This window comes from Epinephelus moara, chromosome 11 (assembly GCF_006386435.1).
Source record: "Epinephelus moara isolate mb chromosome 11, YSFRI_EMoa_1.0, whole genome shotgun sequence".
Lineage (NCBI taxonomy): Eukaryota > Metazoa > Chordata > Actinopteri > Perciformes > Serranidae > Epinephelus > Epinephelus moara.
Window position 1 is genome coordinate 14,638,506 of NC_065516.1, and position 13,966 is coordinate 14,652,471.

The window sequence follows — 13,966 nt, forward strand, 5'->3', positions numbered from 1 at the left end:
AGAAGCACTAGATATCCTCTGTGAGTGAAGTGACTGGTGTTGGAACTTTTATTTTTAATGACAGGAGCATATTCCCAAACTAAAATCTAAGGTAACATTTAAGCTACATACTTATTTACTATGTTTTTATCAAGCTGCATAACATGGTTTCTTTAAATGTGGTTTGATGAGGTTTTGATATATAGTTCATACAAGAAGTGAGCACAATTAAAGAAGTAGTTATGTATTTACTCTCTACTGTAAGATAAAAAAAAAAACCTCAAATATGTTTCAGCATATGAAGAAGAAAAGAGACTTAAAATATAATTTCTTTTTAATTTCATTTCTCGTTTTTATTAAAACCATACAAACATTTGTAGTCAGTTATAAAAGAGCAAAGTGGCTCTTCTTGGCGGAGGGGCAGTGCTGGGCACATGAAGCTCCGCTCTGAGCCAGATCTGTCTGGCCTCTACCCAGGGCCCGGGAATCCCTGCTTTCAAAGTCAATTCTTTATTGGCCCCAGGATACTCCCCCCCATTTCCTCTGCTAAACCTACAGAAAGAGTATTGTATTTACACATTATATATAAAATAGCACAATAAATGTGAAAACTTAAAAAACAAAAACAATCAAAGAAAAGTAGAATGCATTTCGCAAATCTTAACTTTTCTGATAGTCAGACTTTTCTTATATAAATGTTCTGTCATGTTCTCTTTTGTTCGGGTCTCACAAGACACTTTACATGTTTATTTTTAATTTTTTTCAGAATTCACAATGGAAGATTGGCAGTGATCTCTCTCTTTACCGACAGGCAGATACGTATAAGGCACATACCTCAATGTAATTTCCTTCTTTCAAAGGAAATGAGTTCTACTTCTTTGAAAAAAAACAAAACAAAAAAAACACCATCAATGCACAGCTACAAAAATGAAAAAAGTACCAAAGAACAACAAAACCATTTGTACCTCATTGCTTTGACGCTGAATAAAAGGTAAATTACTCAATATTCTGTGTTCAGTCACGTAAGACTGCAAGGCAATACTAACACTGTTGACAAAGTCACTGCAATACTTGACGGCAGTACACATTCTGAATTTAAGAGCTTTGGAGAAAACAATACAGGTGATTTCCTATAAAACAAAACACGTCACTTTACAGCATTTAGCATCATGAGAGGGATATTCATGTGCTGTGGACCACTGCAGGTCATTAAGACAGATTCAAAAACATGAATATCTATTTATGTAAGCATACATAAAGCACCAAATGGGACCTTTGATCATCAAGGAGAAAATGTCCATTTTAACTCCGAACAACCGTGCAATCCAACGTCAATAACCAGATCACAAACATAATATAAAAACACTGTTATATACATGTGTGAGTACCTTACCAGACTAACTAAATCAAGCCATTTAGATATCAAGGAGACGACTATCTACGGTGCCGTGGATGTGTTCGATACCATACCGCAGTTACAAACACCACTTGGTAAAACTTGGTAGAAGCACTGAAACATTTACAGATTCACAAAAGTAACATACAAACAAAATGACAACAAATGTAAATACACCACTTATCAAAACCTATGATATATAAAGTTATCATTGGGGGCCTGTTCAGTTGAATGACCCATGTCTGACCTGCTGTGACAAGATTTAGCGGCTTTGTACCTGTGGGATCAGAACGGTAGATACTTGGCACATGAGCTAGTCTATGTACTTATATAGACAGTGTTCATGTTTAACCTTGAGTACATGCATTTTTTTCCAGACAGTGTGTACAGCAAAAACAGTGACAATACACAGAATACTGTTTTAAAGAAGTGAACTTTTTGCTCACCATCACATAGAAATACAAAGAGAAGAGCTTCCAAAAATAGCCTACATTCCAGAAAAGGAATATAACTATTTATCTATACACAATTTTGACACATCCCATTTCTGTGTGGGATGACATTTTTTTTTTTTTTTTACAAAATAAATGGCAACTGCCTGTTCCAGAACACTTTAAGTACATAATAAAGTTCTCATAATTGCCACTTTGGTCTTAATCTTCACATACACCAGAGTATTTCTCTTCCTTTTTTCCATTTTTCCTAAGGGAGGAGAAGCAGAGAGAGGGAGCAGCTACTGCATGATAGCCAGGAACTTGCTCTCCTCAGCCAGTGTGGTGAGGAGAGAGCTCATGTCTCCAATTGCCATGTTGTTTAGGCCAGGGGCCACGCTGTGGAAGGTGGCAGATGCTCGAGGGGTGGTCAGGCGTGATGAGGTCCTGGACAGACCCTGGAAGATGGAGGGACTCAGGACCCCTGAGACTAGGCTACCTTGGTCATAGCCATCCTCCAGCATGGCTCCAAAGTCCAGACTTACCCCCTCGTCTAATACACCGGGCACACTGGCATCTACTGTGCTGGTCACCTGGTCTGCACCAGGGGAGAGAAGGGCAGCCGAGTTCCCGCCACCGCTGCCGACACCTTGTCCCACAGACTCAACCATGGAGTCCAGCAGACACTGGTCCTCCAGTACAGGAAATGAGGAGGCCTTGCGATCCACTGATTCGTAAGCAAGGCAGTCACCAAAGCCCTGCTCTATGTATCCATGCTCTGGGCCCTCTAGTTTCAGCCCAGATACCTGATGCGCAAGCGAACAGTGGTCCCCACTTCTCTGCAGTTGTTGCTGCTGGTTGAGACTTGCCAGGATTTCACCAGAGTTCTCGGGATTGAGGTACTGCTGAGTCCTGGCCAAGTTCCTGCAGCCGTTCGGAGGGCGAGGGACATGGACCTGCCGACTGTGATGAAGAGCAGTTCCCTGGGAGAGGCTGGGGAGGCTGTCCATAGAGGCCCTGCTCAGGATTAAGTTGTTCCCGATCTGACAAGAGGTGCTACTGCTGTGGTTCTGCTGGAAGTGGCTCTGTTTTTGAGGTCCATTGGGGGCCTGCTGTTTGAAGCCCTGCTGAAGAGGCCTGTCAATGATCTGTGAAAAATTCGGCCTTCCAAAGGTGTTTGTAGAGTTCTGACCTCTCATCTCCATGCAGGAGTTAGGCGACGTCTCCAGCTTCACCACAGGGTTGACACAGCAAGCACTTTGAGATTGATTCGCCTGGGCACAACTGTTCTGGAAATCAAGGGGCACTTGCTGCTGAACCATCATGTTTCCAAACCTGCCAAAAGGCGCAGACACAGGTCCGTGTTCTACGCCCGACCACCTTCCACATTGTGTCTGGTGATTTTGCTCCCTCTGAGGGGACCTGTCAGCACTCCCAGACGTCACTTCATTCCACTGGATGGGAAGCTTACTAGGGCTCGCTGGCTCTACTATCTGCTGGAGACTGTGGGACCCAGGGAAGGCCATATTTAACCCTGAAGTCTGGATCTGTTCTATCTCCTCCATAGATGGGTGGGAGGTGTCCCTTTGGCTAGAAGCTATTTGGTCCTCATTGTGCATGTAGGAGCCACCATCCCCCTGAACCTGGGAGTGGAGATACTGCACCAGGTCATCTGGTAGCATATCCTCATCCCCAAGCAACAGGCCTGCCTCCCCATCGTCCTCCATCGCCAGGGCTTCTAAGGCTGCGTGTTCTGCGATGCTTGACGTGTACGGTGAGTGCTGCAGGCCTCTCTGCAGGTTGCCCTCTGAGCGTGTGTAGTTCTGTAGGCTAAAGCTGCGAGTTTCAGGTGTAGAATGATGAGACAGAGGTGGAAGAGGGTGGAGGTTGTTAAGGCTGTTGAAGCGTTGCACTGGGGGCAGACTGCAAATGTCACGAACCTGTGTCCGCACTGGGTCACTGGCCCTCCGGTTCCCATTCAGCGGCCCCTCGCCAGGATAGAGGACCCTCCTCCTGTAACCTGCATGTCCCATATACCCATTGGTGTACCCGTTGGTGCCATCATTGCAGCAATGTGGCCTGACAAGAGGTGGCAAAGAGTGGTTGCTACCACCCTCATCCATCATGGCCATGCGAGTCTTCAAGCTCATGCGCTCCATGTTGGGAAGGGGCGTGGGAGGCGGGCCGCCAGTTGCTGCTGCATACTTGGCTTTCAGGTGGTAGTGCTGTGCTGGGGTTAAAGTGAGCATTCCCCGTGACCCCCCTCCTCCTACACCTACTCCTCCTACACCTCCACAGCCCCCACCTGAGAGTATCCCTCCACCCCCTCCTCCTGTCCCACCTCCATACTGGCTTGCCTCGCTGGACCGGCGGGAGGCATCAGTGGAGATGGGGTCATAAGAGTCGGTGGAGCTAAGGTTGTGGAGGCGGCGGTGATGGGTGGCTGCCGTCGTACCCTCACTCTGGGAAGCCTGGCTGGACCGTCGACTGGAGAAGCAGGGGGAGATGCCTGAGGAGCGACGGCTGCTGCTCAGGTAAGCTGAGCTGGTGGCGCTACCACTGCTGTCACGCCGGTCTCGGAGCAAGTTGAGCACAGTTAGCTCTGTGCTACCCAGCTCCGCATGAGCAGGTGGCTGAGGAGCAGACACCCCCCACTGCCTGCCCAGACAGGATCCTGGGGAGAAACACAGACAGAGAGGAAGGAATGAATAAAGTTTGGACACTGAAATGATGATTATGAGATTAGAGAGAGAAAAGGCCAAACAAGTTAAGTGTGAGTGCAGAGAGATCCCTCAAACAGATGTTTCCACAGACAACAGGCAGCACTTGGCCATGAAACACTGTTACATGCTATTTTCTCTGATATGATATACGGCTTGATATGGTTCTGATACCATTTTACAGCGGAACAGTAAATTTTAAGCATTTGTTTTGCCTGAATGCTTCAGCCAAAATGGGCAAGATGGAATTTAGGATAATTTTTTTTTCTCAAAGCGGGATTTGTGTACACATTTGAGGCGATGTGTAAATTCAGTGTACAGGTGCTTTTCAACTGTAGAAATTCCTACATGAGCTCAATCGTGTTAAAGTGAGGATACTACATGCTGTCAGGAATTTGTGAGGGTTGTTGATTAAGGAGTACTTCAACCCCAAATGACCATTTGTATATCAATTACTCAATCCATGATGTGTAATATTTGTGAAGCCTCTGATGAACCAAGAATGCAAAAATTGAGGAAAGCATCCGTTTATAAAATCTTACACAACTCGTGCAGTATAATTTATGTCTCCTTATCTAGTCGTATGCTCAATACTTCCCAAACAGACAGCGATTTCAAATGGGGAACTTAATTGAAAGTGAAACTTATCTATGCTCTCTTCAAAGCCAGACTCTATTGACAAAAACAGTAATTTTACCTCGCTGAGTTGCTGGTCTACCTCTGCCTCTTTCAATTAGTTTGTTTGTGTAATTGTGTGACTTTGGTGTTTTGAAGGGTTAATTCTAATTCACTACAGCCACACAATAACACAAACCAAAGTGAGGCAGTGGCAGACCAGCAGCTTCTGTGTTCAGCAAGCTTGAATTACAGTTTTTGTCAGTGGAGTCTGGCTTAAAAGAGAGCATAGATAAACTTCACTTCCAGTTTAGTTCCCCTTTGGAAAAGGCTGTGTGTTTGGAAAATACTGAGCATGACTGGATAAATTAGACTTGTAGTAGTAAGTTTGTAAACAGATATTTTGATGTAGTTTTGCTTTTAAATGTGGACCCCAATGAATTCAATTCATTATGACTTTTCTCTGTTTTTAGATTCCTCATTTACCAAAAGCATGTGAGATAAACAAATTTTTCTTTTTACAAATTCGAAGTAACACAGGGTGAGTAACTGATTTACAAATGGTCATTTGGAGGGTGAAGTATCCCTTTAAGAGCATTTAGAAAAAGGTTTCACTTGGGCCTAAAATTCAGGGACCTTGAAACAAAAGAAAAAAAAGTTGAACTTACCCTTCCCCAGGATGTTGGGTAGTGTGGAACCTTTAGGGGGCGGTGTAGGGGACAGGGGCCCCAGCCTGGGCAGCGCTCCATTCACCTGCTTCAGCCTCTCCATCTTGATGTGCTCCATCCAGCGCAGGGGGCGGCCGACACTTCGCCTCGCCTGCAGGGTCAGCATGGCCGCGGTCGCCGTGGAGACTGTGGAGTCCATGATGGGGGCTGGCTCACCCTCACACTCCTCCTCCACCTCCTCGTCATTTTCCTCTTTCTCCTCGTCCTCCTCCAGCCCCTCCCCTGGCGAGCGTCCGGCGCTCACAGCAAGCTGGACTCCACTGCTGGGATAGGTGCTGACGGGGGACTGGTCACTGCTGCATGTAGACTGACCGCCAGGGCTTGGCTGAGACGTCTGACAAAGAAGAAAAGAAAAAAAAGATTAGGAAGTTTGTCTCAGGAAACACGAGGGAAGGTGTATACAGTGTCACATGTCACAAACAATGACAGTGTAATCGTTTGAAGGATGTATTCCCTAATGATCATACCAAATGAAAGACCATTAAATAAGATGACTCCATCCTTGTGATCACATAATCATCTTGCATAACCACTGCAGTTTGAACTAATTGTCCAAACCACAGAACCAACTGCCTTTAAAAAAAAGAGAAGACAGTGTTTTTCACATTACTGGGGCATGAGTAATACCTCCCCTGTGATCCAGTCAGGAAAAACACATGAAGAAAATAAATACAATAAAAGAGAAATCATGTTTTGGGTTGTTTTCAGAAGATACGCAAATAGGATAAAGGCCTCTTGTGAGACAGAGTGGAGCCTAATTAGGTTGTTTACTGAATTTTAGGAACTATGTTGCACTGAGGAATAATGCAATTACTTTTTTTGGCATCAAGTGTCAACAGAGTTTAGAGGGTATTCACTCGCTTCACTGTTGAACAAATTTGGCTGCACAGTGGGGCCCTGGGCATTCTTTCAATCCCTCACAGTTTTGCCCAAAGGCATGGGCACTGCTTAGAAAAAAAATACATCGCCTTTGGTAAATAACACTGCAACTCTTCAAAGTGTGGTAAAATGAGAATCTTTTTATGAATGTGAATAATGAGGGATGCCTACAATGAGAACAAATCTGCCATGGTTTGGGTGAAAGTCAAGCAGATGTGATGGGATGAGAAAAGACGATAATCAGACAATAAAACAATGAGCAGGACGGGAAACAGTCAGACTTGGAAAGAATATTTTACAAATGCAATGTGAAGGGACACCTATCTCACCTGATTACCCACTGTCCTTAGAAAGGGAAGGAGAGAAATGCCGAAGCATCGGATAGAAAGAAAAAGTTTACTCATTAGATGACTTCAGTGTTAAATGTGCATGCCCCTAATTAAATGTTAAATCACACTATAATGTAGGCATTTAAACTAACTATGTTAAAGGAATACTTCACTCCCCAATGGACCACTTGTATATCAAATACTCACTCCTAGTTGTGAAAGAAGAATCCAAAAACAGAGAAAATTTTGAGCCAGACTCCATTGACAAACAATGTAATTTTACCTCGCTGAACACCGGAGCTATCAGTTTGCCACTGCATTGATCAGTTAGTATGTTTGTCTTATTTTGTGACTTTGGTGTTTGGATGTTTTTGTCAATGGAGTCTGGCTTTAAAGAGAGCATAGATACGTTTCATTTTTAGTTCACCCCATTAGAAAGGGCTGTCTGAGCATACACCTGGAGAAATAAAACTTGGATTTTATTGTGAGAGTTCCTATGTGGATGTTTTGATGTAGTTTTGCTGTTGCTAAACCTGGGCCCCTATGACTTCAATTCATCAAGAATTTTCTTTGTTTTTTATTCTTTGCTCACCATGTGAGAATAATAGTTTTATTCAAAAATAAATATTAACACAGGGTGAGTAACTCATATACAAATGGTTCTTTGGAGGGTGAACTATCCCTTTAAAGTGAAGGAATTAGTAGTAAAAGTATTAGAAAATAGTTAAAATAATGTTAAAGCTATCAGTGCAGGCCTTAAATTAAGTCTTACCATGGGCTTCTCTGTCTTGATGGACTTGACCTGCAGACATTCATCCTGTTTTGAGGTAGCATGGTTGTACTCCCTTTGGTCCGTATACCCTCCCAGGGGCAGTTGCCCCGGTGAGCGGCCCTGGCTGTTGCCCCCAGGCTCTCGTTGGGGCGGAGGGCGCGGGTAATCTCCGCGTTGTTTCTTGGTGACGTGCGCCTCCGGCCCGTGCACCGTCTTCACGTGCTTGCGTAAGGAGCTGGGGTCCGTGTAGCGCTTGGTGCAGCCTGGGATTTTACACACATACGGTTTCTAAGAAATGAAAGGAGAAAATGAGCTGTGAGAAACACGTTGCTTGTAAACACCACATTCAAGCAGCAAAATCAAAGGAACATAATTGTTTGAAATTTGTCAGTACCTCATTTGAGTGTGTGCGATTCTGATGTTTCGCCCGGTCTGAGGCGTTGGAAAAGGCCTTGTTGCAGCCTTCATGTTCACACACATAAGGTTTCTCTCCGGTGTGTGAGCGTAAGTGAGTTTTAAGGTTTTCCAGACGGGAGTAGGCCTTGGCACAGCCTTCAAACTGCAGGAAGAGAGAGTAGAGGACATCACTCACACAGCCCGAATCTCCTGTTAGCAGGTTACAAGTCAACTGAGCAAACAGCAGTTTCCTTACTGTGCACTTGTGGGGTTTTTCCCCAGTATGCCTGCGCATGTGGACCACCAGCATGTACTGTGCCTTGAAGGGCTTCTGCTCTCGGGAACATTCCTCCCACCGACACACAAACTCCTTCTTCTCCCCATGGATGTGGTCATTGTTGATGTGCTGGAATAAGAAGATGAAAGAACTCAATACAAAAGCTCCTCAAAGTGCCATTTTCCCCTTGAATTGATTTGTGGTTCAACATGAGGGTGTTTTGCTCTGCAGCATAAGAGGTAAATTATATAAAATTCTTTTTTTCTGATTTCCATTTCTTTTCATGTGATACTTCATTACATTTCTTCCACCTCATTTCTCTTAACTCTTTCCTTCCTTTCCATTCTTCCTCTCTCTCTGCCTGACTCTGTTGACTTGTGAGTCTCAGTGTCCGATCTGAACAGGATTTTCAAATAAAACCCCTGTCACTTCGCATCACACTGGGGCCCCTCGCCCCTCCATGACAAGTGCTGACAGTTGTGCTGCCGTGGCAACTTCCAATCTGAGGCTTAGGAAGGAGGGGAGGCGGGAGGGGAGGTGAGGAGATAGGGCGAGAAATCAAAAGTTCAGTCGTGGCATCTGAAATGCGGAGGGCTTTACAACTCCAGCCAAGCATTATATCTGTGAGCACCACCTTTCTCTTGCTCCGTCCCCCTTCTCTCTTCCCCCTTTCTTCTTCTTTTCTCCCTAACTGCCTTGTAAAATCTGGTAAGTGGTGGATGCTACAGAGGAATGAAGGAGGTGAGGATGAAAAAATGTCACGCAGACCCTCTGGGGACAAAGTCAACATCTGGCTCTCTTTCAGAGACAACACTGTGGTGGCCTCTGAAGTGCCTTTCAGGGAGCAATTTAAACCCAGGGAGACAGACACAATATCCTGACCATAAGAAACTGGTATTATTACATTCCTGAGCAGCGGAGAAAAGTCTTTTTTACCTCAGGGGTGAATGAAGAGGGACGGATGGAAACAGGAGAAAAGGAAGGGAGATAAATAGAGACTTGACTTTGAATGCTCTTAAACGTCTGGGGAAAACGTGCTTTCTTTGAGCACTTACTCGCAAGATTGTCGAGCTATAAAACACACAGGACCAAAGCAAATAAAGCATCCAGGGTCAGTTCCCCTCCAGGCATGACACTGCTCTGACAAAAGCATCTTTGTACCCTCTCTGCGCCCTGCCCACTGGCCAGATTATGACCCCACATATAAACATGACACCAAACAGAAACCGCCTTCTTAAAAATCTTTCTTCAGGACATTTTGACCCTAAAGGCCCCATCCCAGTGAAGTCCTTGCTCCTACCAGTTAGCCCTGACCCCTCTGTGCATGCTCACGTCTAGAGATAATGTCTCAATTCTTAGTGGGATAGAGGGGTAGGACAAAGTTTTATGCTGCGTTCACACTTGGAGCGACGATGCAACAGTGTGCCTAGCTACATTATCGCCAAGTCCCTGTGGAAAGGCTTCTGTATGTCGGCGCTACAAAGCACCTCAACTGAATGGCATCTAATTTTTGTATTTCATCATAAATGTTTTTGATCAATGTCTGAGCCCCCTTTTAACATCACATTTCACTGCCCCAATGCATCCGTGTGTGCACCACAACGCACAGAAAGCTAGCATAGCCTTAGCATTAGCTTGGCTAAATGACCCAGTACCATAGCTTGAAACAAAAACATATAATTGGTTGACGCTCCACTGTATCATTGGAACACTGAAGAAAGTTGAGGCCAGCTAAACTTTAGTTTGTAGAGTGTCACGCCCATCAACAGCGACAAGTATTGACGTCAGTTTGTAGCTTCCATTTAAATGGGTCGTTGCTTGTTGCTGTGTTGCTTGTCGTGTGAGCACAGTATTAGGACTACATGGCACTCCAAACGTAGGTTTTTCAGAGGCACGCTCAAAACCAACTGTTATGAGAAATCATCGGCAACATGGCTGTACAAGCAACAAAAGAAACCCACAACTGTAGGCCTATTGTCTTTGTTTATAAAGATTTAAAAATTGTGATAACCATAGTATTATCTTACTTCAATGTTATTTCAACGTATTATGGTCCTATTCTTTGTAAGAAACTAACAAAAGAACTGCCAGTACGCTGATGTCTCTGTAGCTATTTAGCTAGCTAGCTAATGTTACACTGTACTGATTTGTACATGACATTGCCGCTATTTTGAAATATTTCCATGATGCTTTCTCCCCGTTTTATGGCATATGATGTCTGAAATGTAACTTAAGTCCAGCACCGAAGGGGGTCTGCCCATTGGTTCGACCATATTAAACCCATTGTTCTGAAGTCCCGTCGTTCCGAAATCATCATAATGCCCTGTGGTTAAGGTCTGGTTAGGTTTAGGCACAAAAACCACTTGGTTATGGTTAGGAAAAGATCATGGTGTGGGTTAAAATGAAAAAGAAAGTGACAAACACATAAGCCATGAGCCTGCTTCGCCTCAAGCCTTTCCCAGCTGACCCAGAGCCGGTCGCGGCGCACCATCAAGGCAGAAATACACCCGCCGGGAGCCGTTCAGCACCGTGAGAGCACCCCACACAACCCCGACCCCAGAGTTAATAACAGGAGGTTATGGTGTTTCATTCTCTCCTCTCTATGACACTTGTATCTCGACCAGTAGCCTACTTTTGGTGTTGCTGATCCTCTATGGTACACAAATACAGTATAGCCTAGTATAATCACATATCGGAACAACGGGACGTCGGACTAATGAGAGGTCGGAACAATGCTACGGCACCCACCGAAGTTGCTGCACTTGTTAACACTCCTCTTATATCAGTGCAGACTGACAGGTTGCTAACGTTAGCCTACAGCGCACTGCTAGTGGCCTGGTAGTGAAGCAGATGACTTGTTTGGCTGCCTTGAGCCAACACAACAGAAATCCCAACTACAGAGGACAGCATATTTACAATGTCCGACAACACTCGTTGTGTCTCTTTATGTAAATGCCAGCATACTGATTAAATATCAGGGTCTTGAAGGATTGTCCAATTTCATAGGGGAAGTATTCAACCACTACCCCTTGTAACTCTGTTCAGAGGGTAAGGTGGTTTGAAAATGAGGTGTAAGGGTAAAAAATATGAAAATGGATTGGGCCTCAGTCTTCCACTGCACTTATTTTCCAGTAATACTAAAGGAGAGTATCGACAAATGAGTCAGCGCAGTAACAGCAAGGGTGCAACAGCAAAAGCAAAGGGTAAAATGGACACTAATATATCCGCAAAGGACCTCCATTATTCTCACTTGACATTTTTTTAATTCTAAAGTGACAAAACAAGACTAATTCCACGGAAAATGATTGGGGACTGGATGACCACAGACGTTAGTGAAGTTTCCCCAAGATTGATCTCCTCCCCACCTCGGCCGGGGCCTCAGAAAACCTGACTCGTCTTCTCTTTTTCTTCCTCTCTGTGAGGGAATCCCTGTGGCAAGCAATCGGTCTGTTGCGAGCAGCATTCAATATCCCCTGGCTGAGAGCGATTGGTGAGCGCCATGGTGTTGGATCACGCGGGTGGCTGGCACAACAAGAGCGCATGCACGCACTTACACACACAGGATGGATACACACTCGAACCCTGTTTGTACAAATGAAGGAGGTCGTTGACGGGTGTGATGCATGAGCCTCTGAGCTGACAGAGAGCGGGACAGACAGCACGGGGAGAGGGGCCGCCGAGAAACCTAATGGCATGATCTAATGGCAATTCTTATTGAATCAATAATCTCCATGCTGAGCAGACAGGCCCCGTTGGCCGGCTAAATCGACAAACAGGTGCTGATAGCAGCGGCGCGGCAGGTTATTCATCTTCCCCCTGCCAGCTTATCGGCCAACAACTGTAAAAACGCCACCAAGATGGATTTAGGAGGGAGTCGCACGACAGGGAGCGCTGGGGACACGGACACAGGGGACACTGAAGCCGCCTGTGACGTATGAGAGGTGCACACACACATACACACAGGTGCAGGCACTGTCTTCTTGGTCTAGACCCCTGATGCTTGGATGCATGGCAAAAAAATCCATAAACATAAACAGGAGAAAATTTTACCCTTGGTTTTTGTATTCTTAAAAATAAAAGACTTTTGGTCACTCTATGCAAATGTTCAAACCCATGTATCTCAACATACATTACTGTCTTTTTTCCTGCTTTTTCAAAGCTTTCGCCCACTTCAGTCTCCATTTCCATGTCTCCTTATCAAACTCTCTCTGGGACATAGCCCTCATGCATTAGAATGCAAGGGTGCATGAAAAGAGGGCCTGTTTACAAGGCAATTTCACTAAGCTGTGGGACCTGCAACACCGTTTAGCTTTATCAAACACCGCCTAATAAATCATATGCTCTTTTGTGATGTCAGTTGCTGAAGTGCTTTGTGTAAAGAGGGGAGGAAAAAGAGCATGAAAAAGGCAAAGAAGGGAGGGAAGGAGGAGGGAGGAAGTAAAGGGGGGAAAAATTTGAGTGAGCAAGGGAAGGAGGGAGGATGAGACTAAGTGAGTGAACAGAGCAGGGGGCAGGGAGCTAGAATTGGCATGTGTAATTCAGCACAGTCTTTTCATCTTAGAGTAAGATACTCTTGACAGATAAGGGGCCTAATCCTTCTCCTGATCAAAAAAAAATCTGCATTTTACCAATTAAAAGCCTACGCCAGCAGCCAGAGAGGGGGGCTGCCTTCAGACTGCGCCCGCGTTTATCTCCCTTTAACACCGGGGAGGCGCACAGCAACCGCCTCAACAGGGCTGCGTACGGGGAGAGCCAGCTCCCCATCTAAGAACAAGGACATCACAGCGCCACCTATGTAGATGACCTGGAAGAGAATGGTGAGACTGTGGAGGGTGGGAGCGACCTGATGAGCTGTGGGAACACACACATACAGACCACCAACCCCATCAGACAATCACCATATAGAGTCAACCTTTTGCCTTTTCTATCATTGAGTAAAGTGGTAACCCCTGACTAAATGACATGGATATTTAATGTTACACATAAACAGTAGAGAGCAGCTCATAACCTGCACAATAAACCCAAATTGAGAATGCAATAACTGCAGGAAGTTTGTGTAAAACAAGTGATTGGGATGGGGTTTGAGCAGATTATTTCCTGTGAATGTTGCATCAGAAATTAGTTTTACTGATATTTATAGTAACTTTTTATATGATTCTCTGTCCTAATTATGTTTTTTTTAATCTCTAACACACTTAATAGGGTTTGTTTTTGACAAATTCAGTGTTGTCTTCTCCCCAACAGTTGGCTGTTGTATTAGGGTTAGGGTTAGCTTTAACAGCATACTTTTCTAATGCAGAATGAGGCTGTTTAGCAGAGATTGAAAACTCTCTTGTGGTCAGGTCTTCACTGTGCCCTTATCCTGTGAGATTTTTTTTTTAAAGTTTATATCTTAAATAACAATTACAACAAATGCTGAGAGATAGGTCAACTGTTTTTTTGTT

The 13,966-nt window shown here is 44.7% G+C and overlaps 1 protein-coding gene across 1 annotated transcript in view; it reads right to left on the reverse strand.

Annotated features, from left to right (window-relative positions):
- Positions 1–290: 290 nt before the first annotated feature.
- The window catches only part of gli3 (GLI family zinc finger 3), a 123,436-nt gene continuing 109,760 nt past the window's right edge, over positions 291–13,966 (reverse strand). The window contains exons 11-15 of the mRNA XM_050056707.1: positions 8,502–8,651; positions 8,244–8,408; positions 7,850–8,137; positions 5,810–6,203; positions 291–4,480 (exon numbers count right to left, since the gene is read on the reverse strand). Coding sequence (XP_049912664.1) covers positions 2,109–4,480; positions 5,810–6,203; positions 7,850–8,137; positions 8,244–8,408; positions 8,502–8,651 — 3,369 coding nt within the window. The 3' untranslated portion in view covers positions 291–2,108. The remainder of the gene's footprint in view (positions 4,481–5,809; positions 6,204–7,849; positions 8,138–8,243; positions 8,409–8,501; positions 8,652–13,966) is intronic.